The 20,773-nt window shown below is 47.4% G+C and overlaps 1 protein-coding gene across 2 annotated transcripts in view; it reads right to left on the reverse strand.

The window, feature by feature from the left end:
• The window catches only part of LOC138962914 (sialomucin core protein 24-like), a 48,835-nt gene that overhangs the window by 26,873 nt on the left and 1,189 nt on the right, over positions 1 to 20,773 (reverse strand). For both annotated transcript variants that reach the window (XR_011454642.1, XM_070334876.1), the window contains exon 2: positions 6,809 to 6,895. Coding sequence is in view for 1 of the 2 variants with exons in the window: in XM_070334876.1 (XP_070190977.1) it covers positions 6,809 to 6,895 (87 nt within the window). In the remaining variant the exon portion in view is untranslated. The remainder of the gene's footprint in view (positions 1 to 6,808; positions 6,896 to 20,773) is intronic.

Consider the following 20,773-nt stretch of genomic DNA (forward strand, 5'->3'; position numbering starts at 1 on the left):
ACGCAGTCGAGATGCTAGGTTGACTGAAAAACGCTATCCCGTCTATAGTATAAGGGAAGCAACCCAAGCAAAAAAGTAGCAAGCTTGCTACCCTGGGTTGCCTCCCGTAGCGTGCATCACGCCACAGATCTCGTACCCGATACGAGACACCCTCATTCGACTTCTAGAATACAAAGAAACTAAAAGCGGGGAAGGTGGGAGGGAATTACCTATGTGACTCGGGTAAGTATATTAATCAAATGAAAATTTAATTAAAAATTTTCGATTAAATTACATATTCTTACTCCGAGTCACATATTAGCAGATAACTCCAACAAGGTGGTGGGTAAGATCAAAAAGTTCAAACTCACTCTAAAGTTCTGGAGAGACAAAAGCCAGCTGCCGCCAAGGAAGGAATAGGCCGAGACCCATCCTGACAGAGGGCAGCAATGTCTGCAGAACCTGATAAGACAAAATCCTAGCGCCAGAAGCTGTGCGCAGGACATCATCCAAACCCCATAGGCCAAAAAGGCCAAGGAGGAGGCCCAGGCCCTGGAAATGAGCTCGGGCCGAGCCGAGGGAAAGATAGCATAAGCTATGACAAGGCGGAGGGCAAGAAAATCCCTTGCCAAGAAACTGGCCCACTGCCAAAAGTCAGGAAAGGATCCCGTGAGAAAGCAACCACTGACTCACTCTAACCCTTGCCAGGAACTGGCCCACTGCCAAAGGACAGAAACGGACCGAGAACCACCCTGATTGACAGCCGAGATGTCTCTCAGGCAAGAAATGCGAAAGACGACCTCAGAGAGCCAGTAAGCTGTGCCCAGCACTTCTTCCAATCTTCTGAACCGTAAAACAGTCCGGAAAAGGACCCCAGTCTTGGATAAACCCGACCAAGTAGAGGGAAGGACAAGCTGCCCCCCCCCCCCCCCCCCCTTAAATGGAAGGAAATGCTAATGGCCTGGAAAAGATCCGTGCGTAAGGTTGCCGGCTAAGCCCTGAAAAGGACCGACCCTCACGGAGACCATAAGGCAACCATGCCAAAGTAAGAAAACTTTGGGATGGAGTGAGGCCCAAAAGGCCGTTGAGAGAACAGTCAGCTCCGGAAGAGTGACCAAACTCCAAACCGGAAAGAGAGAGACGCCTGAGTATCAAGTACCAGGGTCCAACTCAATGAGCAAAACTCAAGGGAGACGGTCACCGGTCGTCCCCTGCCCATCCCTGCGAAAGCAGAGAGAGGGGTAAAAAAAGGGGACGAAGCGGCCTAAGGTAGTGCACAAGCACCGCAAATGCGGACCCGCAGTGGCCAAATCCTAAAGTGACCGGAGACCGGAAACAAAATGACAAAAGCCAGCGTGATCGCAGAGCAGACTGCTTGTAGGTAATTGAAAATGAATCAAAAAACCCGAAACAGAAAGGACGAAGCTGGTAAGAAAGACGGAAAACCGTGAAGCGAACCAGCCGTATAGTCATAGTTGCAAGTGAAAAAGGGGTGACCAGGCCGGAAGCCCAACCCAGCAGAAATCGTCCCAACTCACATCATGCAAGCATGATGGAGAAGAGGAAGAGACGAAATCCACAGTCACAAGAACCAATTGCCAAAGTCGCAACACGACAGGCAGGAGACTATAACACAGGCTAAGGCCGAGAGCCTTGCTGCCCGTAGGCCGGCCATTGCACCAAAGTACTCAAAGTACACAGGCACAGTAAGAAACCAAAAGTTTCGGCCGCCGAAAAAGATGCTGGCCTAGAGGCCAGCACCGAGAAAACTGGAACATTAGCTAGACCTCTGCCCAAAAAGGGGAGGAGTAGCCAAAAAACCTGAGAAAAAGTGACAAGCCAAGAATGACTTCTCAAACATGCAATGCCCAGACAATGCACCCTCAGGAAAATCTGAATGTTACTTCCGAGGCCAACTCAAGTGAACCTTAAGTTTGGACGAAACACCAGAACGCGTCTGATCGCTAGAGAAAGACAAAGTCAGACTCGGCGAAAGACAAACCTGGACCGAGTCCAGAAGCTCGTGGCAAGAGAAAACGGGGAAGCCCAAAGGCAGAAACCCCCTTTTAAACGGAAATCGACCTCTCAGCACCCATACGCTGGGAAAGAGAAAGAATGTCGAAGCCCGAAGCCACAAGCACAAGGAAAGCAACAACCACCACCTCCAACGGATGAAATGGCTGTTGCTCCCGCCGAGGCTAAAACCCCGAAGCCCTAAGGCCGGCTGTTGTTTCAAAAACCCAGCGTACCTATGACGGCTGTGAAAGAAACAATCTCACCTGAGCTGAGGACGTAGGCTGCTTAGGCTGAGTCCGCTTAGGTATAGCCTGCTTAGGAGCGGCCTGCTTTTGCTGCTTTCAAATTGAAGCTCAAAAGAAGGGAACCGCTGTTCTCTGTTGGTCTCAATCCCCTGCTTCTGGCATGAGAGGCCAGGCTGCCGGAGAGAGACCGTCCACCAAGGATGACGAACTGAGAATGTTCCTTGTCGACTCCTCAGAAAACCGGGAGTGGGCAAGAAACAAGTCCCTTCCGCACGAGACCGCATGGAAATAGTGCAGAGAGGACAGCCTCATCTGTGCCTCGTTCACCCTTGTAAGTGTGGAGAGGAGTGAGACACTTCCTCCGCGTCCTGCCCTTTACTAAGGGGAAAGGGCGCCAAGGAATCTGCCAGAGCGCGAGAAAGCGCCCGCAGGAGAGTCTCGGAAATGGAACCGAGTTCCAAAAGTTGTCAGCCCCCTTCCTCAGAGAATAGGAGATTCTGCCCATAGAGCGGCAGAACCGAATCCTTCCTCAACGGCTTCGTAAGAAGCGAAAGAAGATCCGGCGTGACCGGAAACGGTGCACGCGGACGGGGAAAGGCCAACAGGCGGCTACGAGACGACCCTGGCCAAGGCAACTTCCTCTGGTCCGCTAAGGGCACGAAGGAGGAAGCCTGCGCAGGAGCGGCAAGTCATTCCGATGCCGGCTCCGAAGCTGAACCCTGAGGAACCAGCAACGAAACCGACGCCGGAGGCCACCCCCTGTCGAAGAGGGGGGCTCGGCGAAAAGGCAAAAAGGCGAAAAGCTACAAAGGGCGATTCTTCAAACCAGAAGTAGCTGCTTCCTCTTTGCCAACCGAAGTCCTTCCTGTTGGCAATCGATTGTGCTCATTCCCTAACTGAGGGGAGGATGAGAGGAATCAAAAACCAAGGAAAGTGGGAGAGAGGAGCTAGCGGCCACCACCGGAGTGTGTGGATGCTGCTGTCCCAACAGAGGCAAGAAGCCTGTATGCCCATAGGGCAAGCCTTGTTCGAAATTCACCGGCGACCAAACGGAAGCAGCGGGAACTGAACCGGAAAATCCGGGAGGAGCCGGAAGTGCGGCAGCAACAGCAGCGCTATGCCAAAGCTGGTGCTGAGCCACCTACGAGCTGAAGCTCGGAACCCAAAGGTAGGCCGTAGGCCAGAACCGGAAGTGACAGTAACCTGTGCACTACCCGCTTGACCTACCCTCCTGCCAAGGCCGGAAGCGAAGCTGCCGGAAATGGCTGCCGTGCAAAGGGCAAAGCTCAAACCGGAAAGGGCCATGGGCTGCCCACACACCGATGAACTAACATTTCCAGCCGGAGCCGGAAGAGAAGCTGTCGCGAACGACTGCTTACGTATAGCGCAGCTCAAGCAGAATGGGATCATTATTTGTCCACCTTCCAACGAGGCACTACTTCCGTGAACCGGAAGTGCCGCTGTCGCGTACGACTGCCGACGTAAGGCAAGGCTCGAACCGGACGTGACAGTAGCCTGTGCACTAACCAGTGAACCTACACTTCCGGTCGGAACCGGAAGAACAGCTGTCGCGGGCGACCGCTGTCATAGGACAAGGCTCGAACCAGACGTGACAGTAGTCTGTGCACTAGCAAGTGAACCTCTACTTCCGGCCGGAGCTGGAAGCGGCTGCCGCGAACGACTGCTGACGTAAATTCGGAAGCTGGCCAGAGCCGCCGAAGGCAGCTGCTCCTCGCACACGGACCCGAAGTCCGAAACGCCACCTGAAGGGGACGGCTCATAGCCAAAAGAACCCGACAAATGACGCTGCGAGGGAAGGCCGTAAGCCGAACGCCCATCCTGTTGGCCATCGATGAAACTCGCACCCCTGACTAAGAGGAAGATGAGAGTCACCAACAACCGAAGGCAGCTGAAGAGAGGAGCTAGCGGCCACCACCGAAGTGGGTGGCTGCTGCTGTCCCAACAGAGGCAAAAAGCCTGTATGCCCAGGAGAACCACCGTATTCGAAATTCACCGGCGACACAACGGAAGCAGCGGGAACCGAACCGGAAAAGCCGGGAGGAGCAGGGAGTGCAAACGCAACAGCAGAACTATGCCATAGCTGGTGCTGAGGAGTCTGCAAGCCACAACCCGGAAGCCCTAGGCCGGAACCGGAAGTGACAGATGACTGTGCACGACCCGTTTGACCTACATTTCCTGCCCAGGCAGGAAGAGCAGCTGCCGGAAACGGCTGCTGTAGCAGGGCAAGGCTCGAACCGGAAGGGACCATGGGCTGTCCGCAAACCAGTGAACCAACACTTCCGGCCGGAGCCGGAAGCGAAGCTGCCGCGAACGGCTGCTTACGTAAAGCGCAGCTCGAACCGGATGGGACCATGGTCTGTCCGCAACCAGTGAACCACCACTTCCGGCCGGAGCCGGAAGGAAGCTGCCGCGAACGACTGCTTACGTAAAGAGCAGCTCGAACCGGAGGGGACCATGGTCTGTCCGCAACCAGTGAACCACCACTTCCGGCCGGAGCCGGAAGGAAGCTGCCGCGAACGACTGCTTACGTAAAGCGCAGCTCGAACCGGAGGGGACCATGGTCTGTCCGCAACCAGTGAACCACTACTTCCGGGAACCGGAAGTGCAGCTGCCGCGGACGGCTGCTGCGAGCACATACCTTGTGTCGACCGTATCCCCCAAAGGGACCTGCTCAGGTGCACTCCCGCAAGCGGAAGCCACCGAGCGCCGGCCGAGAAGAGAAACGCCTCCCTGTGCACGGACTCCAGAGCCATCACAGAAGCCAGCAGGCTGGACAGGTGATCAGGAACAAAGGAAGCCAACGACCGAGGGTCGCACACCCCCGGGAGGGAGGCGGAGCTGGAAACAGGGTCCGTCCGCGACATTTCTGTACGAACGAGCGTCCGAATTTCTGGAATCAAAGAAGACAAAAGGCTAGCAACAAGAGCGCCAGCCTCCGGCGCAGGTACAGGGGTAGAAACGGCCGTGGTAGCGGCCACACCCGCCGCCCGCGAGCCAGACGAAGTTTCCTCCGGAGCCTAAATAGGCACAGGAAAAACGAAGTTAGTCTTCGGGTCAGAAACGTGAACCGTGGGGTTCCTAGCAGAAGAGGTGGAAGCCGAGGACTTAGGTTTAACAGGGCCTTTGCCCCTAACCTCGGCCTTAGCCGCTCGCTTTTCTCACTATCAGACATGCTGTCACACGAGAAAAATAACTACTGAAAATACACAAGTCTCTAGGACGTAAAACTTCAGCAGAATAAACTAGCACTAACGTACAAGCTACAAGCAGCTACCAATGCTACTGGTAAATGCTCAAAGTCCGTAGCACGGACCCAAACTAACCAGCAAAAAACACCACGTGTAAGCGAAAAATGGCGACCAAAATGGCGGCCACAGCAACAAACTACTGAGCAAAATTCGTAAGTCCGCGGACGGAAAAATTCTCAGCAGAATGACAATGCAAACAACAACAAAAAGGAACAATCTCACCGCTAGAAACAGCTATGAGCAGACGGGGAGCCGAGGCCGGTAGGTGTCAAGCACACAGCAAAACCGGCCTAGGAGCGAAATCAAGCACGACCTGTCTCTCTGGCTGAAAGATGTCGAATGAGGGTGTCTCGTATCGGGTACGAGATCTGTGGCGTGATGCACGCTACGGGAGGCAACCCAGGGTAGCAAGCTTGCTACTTTTTTGCTTGGGTTGCTTCCCTTATACTATAGACGGGATAGCGTTTTTCAGTCAACCTAGCATCTCGACTGCGTCAATGCTAATATGTGACTCGGAGTAAGAATATGTAATTTAATCCACTATAAAGACCATATGGTTGATGTCCTTGTGAATGATTGTTTTGTTTTGTCAAAATGTAATTGTTCCATTAACTAACTATCAGGCCTGGGAATGAGTAAAAGTGGTTTGGGCGTACTGACAGGAAAAAATTGCGTTTTAAGCATTTTTAAGGGCACACAGACTGACAGAGGACATCCCTGAATCCAGGACATATTAAATAACTCAAGCAAAAACAAACAAGAAAGAAAGCAAACAAATAAGCAATGTGTTGATCATAATTGAGAGACGGGCACAGTGGCCTGATGGTAAGATGTCGGCATCCTAACGGGAGGTAGTGAGTTCGAATCCCGGTCGTTGCCGCCTGGTGGGTTAAGAGTGGCGACTTTTCCGATCTCCCAGGTCAACTTATGTGCAGACCTACTAGTGACTTAACCCCCTTAGTGTGTACACGCAAGCACAAGACCAATTAAGTGACACAGAAAAGATCCTGTAATCTATGTCAGAGTTCGGTGGGTTATAGAAACACGAAAATACCCAGCATGCCTCCCCCGAAATTTGCGTATGCTGCCTGAATGGCGGGGTAAAAACGGTAATAAACGTAAAAATCCACTCGTGCTAAAAACCATGAGTGAACGTGGGAGTCTAAGCCAATGAACAAAGAAGAAGAACCTGAGCGATCGAGAAGAAGAAGAAAGAAGAAGAAGATCATAATTGAGTCAACCAATCGTTAGTTGTTTTTGTTTTGTTTTGCTTTTTGAATGCTTGGTTACTGAACTGACCTGTAAGATTATTCTGCGCAGTACAGTTGACATACACGCAGGATAAGTTCTCACAGCATGCATCTTCGGCAATTAGATCCGTGCAATCTGAAACACAATTTCATTCTTAAATTATATATCAAGCACACTCAGTGAATCCCACTGAAAGATTCCAAAGACTCTCAAATCACCAGAAGGTAACACTTGGGTAAACAAACTGTGAAGGTTTAAAAACTGTTATCGCTTTTCATGCAGTGTTGCTCTCAGACCAAGATCCATATAGCATTTATATTTGGTCAAATTCTTAAAATGTATGTCCAACTCCAATGTAGATGTAAATGCTTGTGTAACTGTGTTTTAATTTTAAATGTGTCAAGCGCAAAGAGCATAATCGTAAAGTTATGATGTTGCGCTATATAAATTCTCATTTATTATTATTATTATTATACCTGTTATTTAATGTTGTGACTGATAATTATAACAAAATCAAAGTTCTAGTAAAATGTTGGGACGTGTATATATATATACACTGCTGACAAGCAAAAGCACAAAAAACACGCATATGCACACTTTCCTGGTACAATCGAAAATTTCAACAATACATTTTCATTTAATTAATATACTTACTCAACTCACACATATAGCAATTAACTTCAGTTTGGTGCTAAGACATTGAAGTACTGACCCTGGTAACAGGGGGAGGTAACTCCCAAACAAAAACAAAGCCAATTGTTGTCAAGGTAATGCCGGTAGTCACCTCCCCTCACCGGAAACCCGAACATGCGCGGAATATACTACCGGTATCGTCATTCCCCACTGAAACACCACCTTCAAAACATTAAACAACGTTTGCGGGGCAGGTAGGGAGGGAATAAATGTGAGTTGAGTAAGTATATTAATTAAATGAAAATTTATTGTTGAAATTTTCGATTAAATAACATATTCTTACGTCAACTCACATAATTATATATAGCAGAATGCTACTTAAGGTGGCGGGAAACTCACTTTAATTCCTAGTAAGTCTCTGGCCTGCAGCAAAAATTGCTGGTAAGCAACTTCTACCGTCCTGGCGGGTACTGGAGATGTCCCGCAGGTAGTAGTTCAAAAATACGTCTTCAGACGCCCAGTAAGCGGCTCTGAGAACGTCAGAGATCCTGCCGGATCGAAGAACCGCCAACCAAGCGGCCCAAGCTCTGGACTCGTGCGTTCTGGGAGAACGTAGCAAGGACTGAACGCCCCCCCCCCCCCCCCCCCTTCAGTCTGCCACCACTGATAAGCTTGCTTAATGAGTGTAGAGGACCATCTTGCCAGCGTGGTCTTTGTGATATCCTTACTACGTGAAGTGTTTAAAGATATGAACAAAAGCTTTTGGTCTGGTGCTCTAACAGCTGAGCCGTGTGAGACAGGTATGTTCGAAGGACTCATACCGGGCAGTTAGCAATATCTGGATCACCAGGATACAGAATAGTACCAAGTGGCTGGATAGATACGACCGGAGACGGCTGATCTGGCTTTTGATTTTTCGCAATGAACGCCGAACAAAAACGAAGTGCAAGTGTAACAGAGCCATCTCTTTCAAAAGTAATATCTTGAGCAAGACCCGAGAGAGCATGGACCTCGCTGCCCCTTCACGCAGAGGCTAGCAGAATAAGCATGAGAGCCTTGAAAATTGGGAAGACTTGCTTCACTTAAAGGTTCGAAGGTTCTAGACCTGAGGAACTCTAAAACAAGCAATAAATCCCAAGCTGGGAAGTTCTAGTGACTGCGGAGCTGAGAGCTGAACTCTTTATAACGCTAGCGATGACGCCTCCTAAAGAAATGGAGCGTCCAATCTGTTTGAGCATCACTAAAATCGCAGAACGTCGGACTCTGAGAGTCGACGCAGAACGGCCTTGGGAGGATAACCACGCAAAGTGATTAGCCACTTCCATAGAACGGGAAGAGACGGGATTTACCCCGTTATTCCCACACCACTGGGTCCAAGAAGACCAGTGAGAAGAATACACAGAAGCTGTAGAGCTCCTGTGTGCCTTCTGTACAAGATCGAGAGTGAGATCTGAAGCTCCAGAGCGCCTCGATGATTACCTAACAGTGTCCAGGCGTGCAGGGAAAGGAGCTGAGGGTCCTTGTGTAGATCCCCTGTCCTGGGCTGCAGAAGCTCTCCTCTTTTGAGAGCGAGAGAGATAGGATTAGGAGGACCGCTGGAGAGGCGCAGAAGATCTGGGAACCAGTGTTGGCTGGGCCAAAAAGGAGCTACGAGAATAAGGGATGGCCGCTCCAGGTCGGCTTTCCTTAGGACTCTGCTGAGTAGAGGGAAGGGAGGGAAAGCGTAAGCTCTCATCCCTGTCCAGTCCATCTCCATGGCGTTGATCTGCCATGCCTCCGGGTCCGGATAAGGAGACACAAACATCGGCAGACGGCGACCACATGCATCCAGAGGCGCAGAAGCGCGTAAGTGATTGTGAACCTCCCTGTAATTGTTCAGGTACGCTGCAACCGTAGTGTTGTCCGTGTGGACTAACACATGTTTGCCCTGAAGACAGGAGACGAAGTTGAGAAGGCCCAGAAAAACTGCTTCTAGCTCGAGAAGGTTGATGTGAGCCAACTTTTGAGTCGGAGTCCAAAGACCCGAAGTCATGCGTCCTTCGAGATGGGCGCCCCAACCCTGTAGAGACGCGTCCGAAAAAAGATGCATCTCCGGAGGAGGGAGAGAAATGGGGACGCCCCGAGTCAACCAGTGCGAGTCCAGCCATTGTCGAGTGGTCTCCCGAAACCAGCCGAGAAGTGGGACTGAAACGTTCCACCCCTGAGAGGCCGGATCCCATGCTGAGTTCAGCGCAGCCTGGAAAGGGCGCTTGTGAACTCTGCCCAGAGGGATTAGAGTCGACATGGATTCCATCTGGCCTTGGAGCGAAGCCAAAACCCTGACTGGTGCGTATCGAAGATCCGACAAGGAAGTCACAAGGACCTGTAACTTGTCTATCCTCCGCTGAGACGGACGCACAGTCCAATCGCGGGTGTCGAAGACCAACCCCAGGTAACTGAAATTTTGAAATGGGATTTTTGTTTGTTTGTTTGCTTAACGCCCAGCCGACCACGAAGGGCCATATCAGGGCGGTGCTGCTTTGACATATAACGTGCGCCACACACAAGACAGAAGTCGCAGCACAGGCTTCATGTCTCACCCAGTCACATTATTCTGACACCGGACCAACCAGTCCTAGCACTAACCCCATAATGCCAAATGCCAGGCGGAGCAGCCACTAGATTGCCAATTTTAAAGTCTTAGGTATGACCCGGCCGGGGTTCGAACCCACGACCTCCCGATCACGGGGCGGACGCCTTACCACTAGGCCAACCGTGCCGGTTTGAGATGGGATCAGGTCTGACTTCGCTCTGTTGACTGAGAACCCCAGATCCTGCGCTTGTTGTAGAACAAGCTGGGTATGCTGTTGGCAGAGGGCCTCCTGTTTATTTAAAATCAACCAATCGTCGAGATAAATTCTGAGATGAACCCCCTGCCGTCGCATTAGTGCGCAGAACTGGCGCACCACCTTGGTGAAAATCCAAGGCGCGAGAGAAAGTCCGAAAGGGAGCGCCTTGAATTGAAACAGCCTGTCACCCCACAGGAACCTCAGCCATTTCTGGTCTGACCTGTGTATCGATCAGGATGTGGAAATAAGCATCGATCAGATCGATGGAAGTCACCAAATCCAACGGACGAAGCGACTCCCTGACCGCTGTAGGAGTCTCCATAGTGAACTTGATCTTTCGAAGGAAAGCATTCAAAGGAGACAGATCAAAAACCAGTCGCCATCCCCCTGAGGCTTTTGGGACGACAAACAGTCTTCCGTAAAACCCCGGGGAGTGGCGATCGACGGCCTCTTCTATAGCTTGCTTCTGTAGCAAGAGTAGAACTTCTGCCTGTATCGCGGGACAAACTTCCGGATCAGCAGGGAACTTGAACTTGGACGGGGCTCTGCTTAGAGGAGTCTTGTCCTCTAACCAGAGCAGTCGGAACCCAGACCGAATCACTCCCGAAATCCAGTGATTATCTGTCCAGGACAACCAAGCTGGCAAGGCCCTGGAGAGGCCGCCCGCTACCAAAGGGGTAGGGGCTAGGGGAGTGACTTGGTCGGGTGTGCCTCATTGGAGGTTGGACTTGCGTCCAGAACCCCTGTTGCCAAACGACTTTTTCTTCGCATTGGGGCGCACACGAACGCCACCCCTACCCGACTGACCAGTCTTCTGAGGCTTGTCCGCAGACGAGGCCGAAGTTGACCCGCTCTGACTCTGTTGATGCTGCTTGACGGCTAACTCAGACAGCTTTACAAATTGCATGTCTTTAGCCTCCTTAAGAGACTGAGGGCCCAATAACGCGTGTTCAACAAAGGGAGAGAGTCGCAGAGATTCAATGGTAGATTTCTCTGCGAGTCTTGATCCTTTCAGCAAAGCCTCACGTCTCCAAAAGACGGTATGCGCATACAACTAGGCTGATTAGTAGCCATTTGTTCAGCCGTAACCTTTGCCAATGCCGCAAAAAGTATGGCGGCATCTTGTTCAACCGCATCGTCGCGGAACCTAAAAGGTTTAAGAGAAGACGTAATTGACCGCGACAAAGACAGAATCAATGTCTCAGACAAAGAGGATAGCTCTAGAGAGTATCTGCCTATTTCCTCCACGCCCAAAAGGCCCCGTTCAGTGCAGACAGAAAGTCTTTCTGGGCTATACCCATCCTTCCGTAAGTTGGCCAAGTCCGGCGTCACCGAAAGCAGCGCTCGCGGAAGCGAGAGCGTCGAAATCAAGCTCTTCGGTTTGCTAAACAGACGCGCTTTGCATTAATTGATGTGCAAACGAGAGAGATGCGTCTGGCTGGGAAGAAGCCAGCCAAGGTTCTGCTGATGGTGGCGCACTGTCGTGGGAGGACAGCAAAGGCAAGGGAGGCTGGCCGTCAATGGCCGCAACCCGAGCCATCTCGTAAGCGATTGATGGAGACTCCAAAAAACGGAACTTAGCAAGCAGTCTCCTTCGCGGCCATAAAATCTCCCACAGCAGAAGGAGGAGGCGCCATAGATTTGGAACTTAAGCCGTCACACCTTCCGCAAAATACCTTGAGGTCACTTCCGCGCCTAAGTCTAGCGCAGCGTAAAGTTTGCCCGGGATGCGAAGTTGTGAATCAATCTCCGAAGAGTCGTCCACTTCCTCATCATCTTCTACACCTTCTTGAGCGTTGAAGGTATAGTTATCCGGCATAGAGCCGGAAATCCACTGCCCGGAACTGTCATCGGCCGAAGCCGGAAATGACGGTCCCCCAGTACTGACGCCGCGTGCCGAAACACTGTGCGGAGCCAGCAAGGAAGTGGTGCTACCGTAGGCCGGAACCGCCGAAGCAGAACCAGTGGTAGCCGACGGATACCCCCGTACAACAGCGACCGGAAACGCCGAAGCGTTGTGAGCGGAAGCTGCGGCGTACAGCCCTTCACCAGCCGGAGCCGGAAGTGAAGGACAGGGTACCGTCTACAGCAACCGCCGTGAACTCCGTAAGGTTGAGTCCGGAAGTTGCTGTAGGCATTCTTCGCGCATCCTGCCCCGCCGAAGCGGAACCGGAATTGGAAGAACAAAGCTTGTCAACAACTTCAACAGCCACGACAGAGTCGCACGAAGTATTCATTGCTGCCTGTCCCCCGAAGGACGAAACCGCCGAAGCAGAACCGGGGGCAAGCTGACACGCATCACCTCTTCCCCTGCCAGGATTCGCATAGAACGCATTAAGGCTTGGAGAAGAAGCCACCTGCTGACGGTCCGGAACCGCCTGAACGGAACTGAGTGCCAACAGGATTTCGAGAAAACCCATCCTGAGCGAGTGCAGTAACACTGCAAAGACGAGAGAACCCGTGAACACCGCCCACAAACGCCGAGGCATCAAGGGCAGGCGGTGCTAGTTGACTGTACCCCCCCAGAAAACCGGGAGAGTAAGTCAACGTACCTGCCTGAAGAGAACCAGCGTCAGAGGCCGTGATGGTACTGGTAGCCGACGGCCTAATTCTGGATAACGACGCCGGGGGGTAAGGAGGCCGTGGTAGAACAAGCCACCCCCCGCTCGAAGGCCAACATGTCCCACATCTGCTCTTTGAAAGAGGACAACATCGAAAAAACTTCTTCTCTAGACACATTCTGTTTCTCCTTCACCTCAGAGACAGGGGAAAGTACAGGTGGCAAAGCCTGCGCTGAGTCAATCTCGACTCGCAAAGATTCATTATTTGCTGGATTGAAAACGCTAACCACTGCGCCCGGTGACGACACCTTATCCTTTGCATGCGCTTTTGCTTTACTCAGACCTGGGAACCCCTGTTTTGCACTTTGAGTATTCTCAAACAAACTTGGTGTATTTTCAAAAAAATGAGCGTATTCCACACTGCGTTTGCACATCCATGATTAAAACATGCCTCATGCGCGTCCGTCACACCGTTAATTAAGTTTACCTATACATTTAAAACAAATGCTTTTTTCAATTTTTACTGACAAAAACTGTACCGTATTTGACGGACTACAAGCATTGCGGCTTATAAAAAGATGCGGCTAAAACGTTACCTAAACTTGAATAGCATTCACCTAATGGAAGTCGCCGCGGATTTTCATTTCGCTCGATTAGCGATTACCGGTCCTATATTAGCTCTCTACTCAAGACTCGGCGCTTTTCTCTTTGATTCGCGAATCTTCGTTTGTCAACAAGTCGTCGTGACAAGCGTACAGAGAAACACCGGATGTATCAGGATCTCGCGCGCGCGAGATTTCATTTTTTTGTGTCTCGCGATAGTTGGAGCGATCGAGCCGCCATGTTGTGTTTTCGTCTGCTCGAAATGTGCGCAAAAGTCGTAAATCATCCCAAAAAAGCTTATTCCGGGCGGGACTACATGTGTTGGTTACAAATTGTGTGTGTGTGTGTGTGATATTTTTCTTCAAACTTTTTCACTTTTCTTCTTTGTTTCACTTGTTTATTCTCGGAGCCGATTTCGCCAAATACCGTACTTTCGTTTGCCTGGTTGTTTTGATTGATTGACACGATACGATTATATTCTTTTTGACAGCGGCTAATATAGTGACGTAATCATGTGCCAAAATACTGGATCGGCTTCAGGGTGGGCTTGTGAAGAAAAGTAGTCTAGGAATTTTTCTCGTCGTATTTTCTTCCCACTGACCGTATTCTCGACAATCATGCGTACAAAATACAGCGAAATCGTATGGGTTCCCAGGTCTGTTTACTCTTAGATTTGGATTTAGCTGAACTGCCCATTGACCCGAGAACATGCAGATACCTGCTTGGCAGCACCCCTGTTCTTGTCCGCCATTGTGAAAAAAGTAAACAAACACCGTGAAAAAACGGAGCGAAAATTTTCACAAATGACCAGATAAACAAACGAAAACAGTAAGGAAAAAATGGAACAATCTCACCACAAGTAGCAAGAATAGTCACAAAGAACCCAGGGTTAATGGCCCTCCTTACATACGCGGCCAAAGGCTGAAAAGCCCAGCAGTACCAAACACGTCTTGTCCACACGTGTTGAAGAAAGGGAATGATGATACCGGTAGTATATTCCACGCATGTGCAGGCTTCCAACTACCATTACCTTGACAACAAGGCTTTGTTTTTGTTTGGGAGTTACCTCCCCCTGTTTGTTTGTTTGTTTGTTTATTTGTTGCTTAACGTCCAGCCGACTACGCAGAGCCATATCAGGACGAGGAAGGGGGGGATGAAGGGGGCCACTTGTCAAGCGATTCCTGTTTACAAATGCACTAACCCATTACTTGTGTCCCAGCAGGCTTTAGTAAAACTAAATTAATACCTACTGGAAGATTACCAGTTTCCAGTATGTTAAAATAGGCTTAACCTATCTACTGCTGGACTTACATCAGAACACTAACAGATTAAACTATACATGAATCGCGAGACAAGCGGCAAGAGAAGAGATTTTTGGAAAAAATACAGGTGAATGAGCAAGAAGGCAGAAAAAAGAAAAGAATTCATGAAGAAAAAGAGAGCATGACAGGAAAGAGGAACCAAAAATCTACCTAACAGCAAACTAGAAAGCTCCTGCGGTTCCAAAAACAGGAGGGGCTTTTAATTTCATAACCGCAGTGCCCCACTGCTAACCGCAGTGCCCCACTGCGGGACGACGACGCTCTATGGGCGGTTCATTATAAATAGTGAAGCAAGCAGTTAAAAACAGGCGTCGACTGAGCCATGCAATAAAGGGGGATACTAACTTGTAAATATTATACCTGTGACTGAAGATAATCACAACTGCAGAGAGAAAGCTGAACAGTGTTGAAATAAGTCTAATATCAGTATGCTAGCTTTGCATTCTTATTTCCATTGTAAAACTATGAGTATGAACTAGTATGATGTCCATATATATATATATTATACAATAATACCCCAAAAGTAGTTGCTCACTTTTTTTGCACTGTGGCATTCACTATAAAATCCATCTTCTTTTCACACCCAAAAACAAAGAGACTGCCAACGTTCCAAAATTCAGAATAAAAAAACAAGAAAGGTAGGTTGTTGGAACGTTTGTTATTGAAAAAAAATACATTCACAACGGTATTTTAAGTGAACAGACAAACAAATATTCACACAAAATTTATCTTGATAGTTCTATCAGTTTATGTCCACTCGTCAGGAAGCCGAGCGATTGACTCGTTCAATGAAATTTTCAAACCTTTTTCGTTCTGTGTTGCTTTTTGTTTTCCTTTGTGTCTGTTTGTTAGTCCTGAGGAAGACCGGCACGGTTGGCCTAGTGGTATTAGGCGTCCGCCCCGTGATCGGGAGGTCGTGGGTTCAAACCCCGGCCGGGTCATACCTAAGACTTTAAAATTGGCAATCTAGTGGCTGCTCCGCCTGGCGTCTGGCATTATGGGGTTAGTGCTAGGACTGGTTGGTCCGGTGTCAGAATAATGTGACTGGGTGAGACATGAAGCCTGTGCTGCGACTTCTGTCTTGTGTGTGGCGCACGTTATATGTCAAAGCAGCAAAGCCCTGATATGGCCCTTCGTGGTCGGCTGGGCGTTAAGCAAAAAAACAAAAAACAAAAAAAGTCCTGAGGAAGCTTCCATTTATAGTGAAAATTCGATTTAGTATTGTATTGTGCTGTCCTTGTATTGGTGAGTACAGAATTCCTTTGTTTTTAACTTTGTAAAATGCTTGATCAGATGTTTATAGCCTGGTTAATATCACGTTTGAATCTTTCAAACATCTGCGATGAGTCAGACTTTCCTTATGCAATCAATACTCTGCCTCTTAACCTTACTCATGCAGAATATGTGCAGTAGAAACCCAAGCTGTGCATACAGTGGAACTCCCCCCTTTCACCTTCACAAATGTAAACAGAGGGAGTCTTAAAATTGGGGTAAATGATTCTACAGAGAACTTTATAATGAACAAACAATCTAAAATAGCAATCAGGACTTAAAGTTATTTATTTATTTATTTTTATTTACGAGGATTTATATCGCGCACGTATCTCACCACACAAGGCGCATTTTACCTATTAATGCCGTGTGAGATGGAATTTTTTTACACAATATATCACGCATTCACATCGGCCAATAGATCGACTGGCTTTAGGCGCTGCATCCACCTTTCACGGCCTATTATTCCAGGTCACACGGGTATTTTGGTGGACATTTTTATCTACGCCTATACAATTTTGCCAGGAAAGACCCTTTTGTCAATCGTGGGATCTTTAACGTGCATACCCCAATGCAGTGTACACGAAGGGACCTCGGTTTATCGTCTCATCCGAAAGACTAGCACTTGAACCCACCACCTAGGTGAGGAAAGGGGGGAGAAAATTGCTAACGCAGAAGGGAGGTGGGGGTCTCAAAGGGGATTGAGTTCCACTTCTCTACAGCAAAAATAACTTGAGAAGTTGAGTATAGGCCATTAATCAGTGAAAGAGGTCCCTTACTAACCAATACAAAGTTATTAAAATCTAAAGGTCAAATTTCCATTATGTGGGTATGTTTTTTGTTGTTTGTTTTTCTTTCTTTTCTCATAGCCAGAGCACAAACAAAATCTTGGAAATAATTGTAATTTAATCAAGTTGGCGTTTTAATGAAACAGATCCTGTGACTGGTCAGAATGCCCCAACTCATTAAAAATTACCATTAATTGTCGATGTCAACTCGCTAAAAAAAGCCATTGGCTACCTGCTGGCGACGCGAGGCACACTGATACTTGTAACAGTCAACTATAGTCTCGGTTAGCTATGAAGGTCATTTTACAAGTAGGAAATATGAAGGCCAACGAAATACCGAGACCATAAGGTATGCGAAGTGATGACGTCGAATATGTGACGTAAGTTAAGTTGATGCATGAATTCTTCCGGACTACGCCAGTCAATTCCAAAGATCGCTTTTGTGATGAATAGAATTTGTTTTAGAGTTTTAGAGTTTGCTCCAGAAACCCGTCAAAAAAGAAGGGTAAATGTATGTGAAAGAAAAAAACAAACAGGAGCAGAGTGATAAGATAGGAATACAGAGACATATTTCTTGGGACTTGACACTTGCGAGTAGGTGGACTGAAACTGAAAGTAGTGTGTGAACAGAACAGAACCAATTCTGTCTGTTTACAACCACATGAAAGCAAGAAAGAGACCGTCGTCAGATTGAATTACAATAACATTATGATTAACAATAACATGCTTCCATTTGAAACTTCTCGGTCTTTATCGTGGATTGACGCCCTCCCAAAGCCTAACTGAAGCCCTCCGTCGTTTCGCTCCAGTTAGCTTTGGTCGGGCATCAATCCACGATCATGACGACCTCGAAGTTTCAAAAGGAAGCATACATGTTAATGTGTAATTGTTTTCGTAATCTGGCCCCAATCTGTTTTTACATTTAGTCAAGTTTTGACTAAATGTTTTAACATAGAGGGGGAATCGAGACGAGGGTCGTGGTGTGTGTGTGTGTGCATGTATGTGTGTGTGTGTGTGTGTCTGTCTGTCTGTGCGTGTGTGTGTGTGCATGTATGTGTGTGTGTGTGTGTGTCTGTCTGTCTGTGCGTGTGTGTGTGTAGAGCGATTCAGACTAAACTACTGGACCGATCTTTATGAAATTTGACATGAGAGTTCCTGGGAATGATATCCCCGGATGTTTTTTTCTTTTTTTCGATAAATACCTTTGATGACGTACATATCCGGCTTTTTGTAAAAGTTGAGGCGGCACTGTCACACCCTCATTTTTCAATCAAATTGATTGAAAGTTTGGCCAAGCAATCTTCGACGAAGGCCGGACTTTGGTATTGCATTTCAGCTTGGTGGCTTAAAAATTAATTAATGACTTTGGTCATTAAATTAAAAATCTGAAAATTGTAAAAAAAATTTTTTTTGTATAAAACGATCCAAATTTACGTTCATTTTATTCTTCATCATTTTCTGATTCCAAAAACATATAAATATGTTATATTTGGATTAAAAACAAGCTCTGAAAACTAAAAATATAAAAACTATGATCAAAATTAAATTTTCGAAATCAATTTAAAAACACTTTCATCTTATTCCTTGTCGGTTCCTGATTCCAAAAACATAGATATGATATGTTTGGATTAAAAACACGCTCGGAAAGTTAAAACAAAGAGAGGTACAGAAAAGCGTGCTGTGATCCTTCTCAGCGCAACTACTACCCCGCTCTTCTTGTCAATTTCACTGCCTTTGCCACAAGCGGTGGACTTATAGCTTACGATGCTACGAGTATACGGTCTTGCTGAAAAATTGCATTGCGTTCAGTTTCATTCTGTGAGTTCGACAGCTACTTGACTAAATGTTGTATTTTCGCCTTACGCGACTTGTTCATTCTTATGTTCCCTTCACTGTAATATTTGTAAACAATGTGTATGTGCAGTTCTCAAATCAAGCTGATGTACATGTATACGTATTCAGAGCATGTACCCAAGGCTGGCAAAAATGTACACTCTATACAATCCACAACTAAGTCGAGTACACACTCTAATTGTGTTCCAACAATAAACTGCCATGTTACATCAGTTTTACATGTGTTTTTGTGTGTGTTTGCTACCTAGCGTACTTTGATACTACGAAAGTGCATTGAGTTCCTTCGCAAAATGGCGTCGACTGACACTCTGAGTGTTACAGTTCTCTGATCTGTTATGTACACTTCGAGAATTTAATCTACATTACAGTAAAGGCCGTGCATCATCAGAGTGTTCTTGTTATTATGTACTTAGATAATCAACTGCTCTCCGTTCCTATCGCAAAGTTGCATCGAATGGCAAATTCGCTTCGGGACCGGAAGTAATCGTCGGAGTGTAGGCAGAATAGGGGGCAGGATATGTCTAGCCTTTCTTTGTGTGTCTCCTTTTTAGGCTAAAAGTTTCCCTCAGCATGTCACAGTTTTGAACTCCTTTTAATGCCTGCAGACCTGTTTACCCTGAAATGAGGCAAGTGGAGCAAGGCCATGCTGAATGTGGAGTTTTGGGGATTCAAAGTGGAGTTTACATATGTATAAAACCACAGAGTAAATACACATTGCTGTGCAAACTGTAAGAAATAAAAACAAGTCGCGTAAGGCGAAAATACAATATTTAGTCAAGTAGCTGTCGAACTCACAGAATGAAACTGAACGCAATGCCATTTTTCAGCAAGACCGTATACTCGTAGCATCGTAAGCTATGGTAAGTCCACCGCTCGTGGCAAAGGCAGTGAAATTGACAAGAAGAGCGGGGTAGTAGTTGCGCTAAGAAGGATAGCACGCTTTTCTGTACCTCTCTTTGTTTTAACTTTCTGAGCGTGTTTTTAATCCAAACATATCATATCTATATGTTTTTGGAATCAGGAACCGACAAGGAATAAGATGAAAGTGTTTTTAAATTGATTTGGACAATTTAATTTTGATAATAATTTTTATATATTAATTTTCAGAGCTTGTTTTTAATCCGAATATAACATATTTATATGTTTTTGGAATCAGCAAATGATGGAGAATAAGATAAACGTAAATTTGGATCGTTTTATAAATTTTTATTTTTTTTTTACAATTTTCAGATTTTTAATGACCAAAGTCATTAATTAATTTTTAAGCCACCAAGCTGAAATGAATACCGAAGTCCGGGCTTCGTCAAAGATTACTTGACCAAAATTTCAACCAATTTGGTTGAAAAATGAGGGCGTGACAGTGCCGCCTCAACTTTCAGGAAAAGCCGGATATGACGTCATCAAAGACATTTATCAAAAAAAATGAAAAAAACGTTCCGGGATATCATACCCAGGAACTCTCATGTCAAATTTCATAAAGATCGGTCCAGTAGTTTGGTCTGAATCGCTCTACACGCACGCACACACGCACACACATACACCACGACTCTCGTTTCGATTCCCCCTCGATGTTAAAATATTTAGTCAAAACTTGACTAAATATAAAAAGAGTATTTTCTGACCTTTATTCACTGCTGTTCTTTCTTTCTTTCTTTGGTGTTTTACGTCGTTTTCAACCACGAAGGTTATATCGCGACGGTTCACTGCTGTTAAGTGTTTGATGAGAGGAGAGAGGATGAGAGGATAACTTTTTCATCAGTTTTCTGCGCGGTGGACTGACGATGCTACGAGTATACGGTCTTGCTGCGTTGCGTTTCATTCTGTGAGTTCGACAGCTACTTGACTAAATGTTGTATTTTCGCCTTACGCGACTTGTTATATTTCTGTGAATGGACAGCAGAAGCACGGTTTTTTTTTCCATTACATGTTCTGCTGGTATTTCCTCAACGTCACTGTCGTCAGTCTCGCAAACGCGCTTTCCTGAATCTTTGAAAAAGAGAAAGATTTTGAAAATGAGGCTACGCTGGCAGTTGATTCGAAACTGACATGCCAGCCGCAGCGTGCGGGCAGAGATCTGATTGGAGCTATTGTTAGACCGCGCTGCGAAAAGTTGAGCCTTTGTTTGCGACCGACTCAAGTTAAGCTTATGCAC

This window comes from Littorina saxatilis, linkage group LG3 (assembly GCF_037325665.1).
Source record: "Littorina saxatilis isolate snail1 linkage group LG3, US_GU_Lsax_2.0, whole genome shotgun sequence".
In the NCBI taxonomy this organism is placed as follows: Eukaryota; Metazoa; Mollusca; class Gastropoda; order Littorinimorpha; family Littorinidae; genus Littorina; species Littorina saxatilis.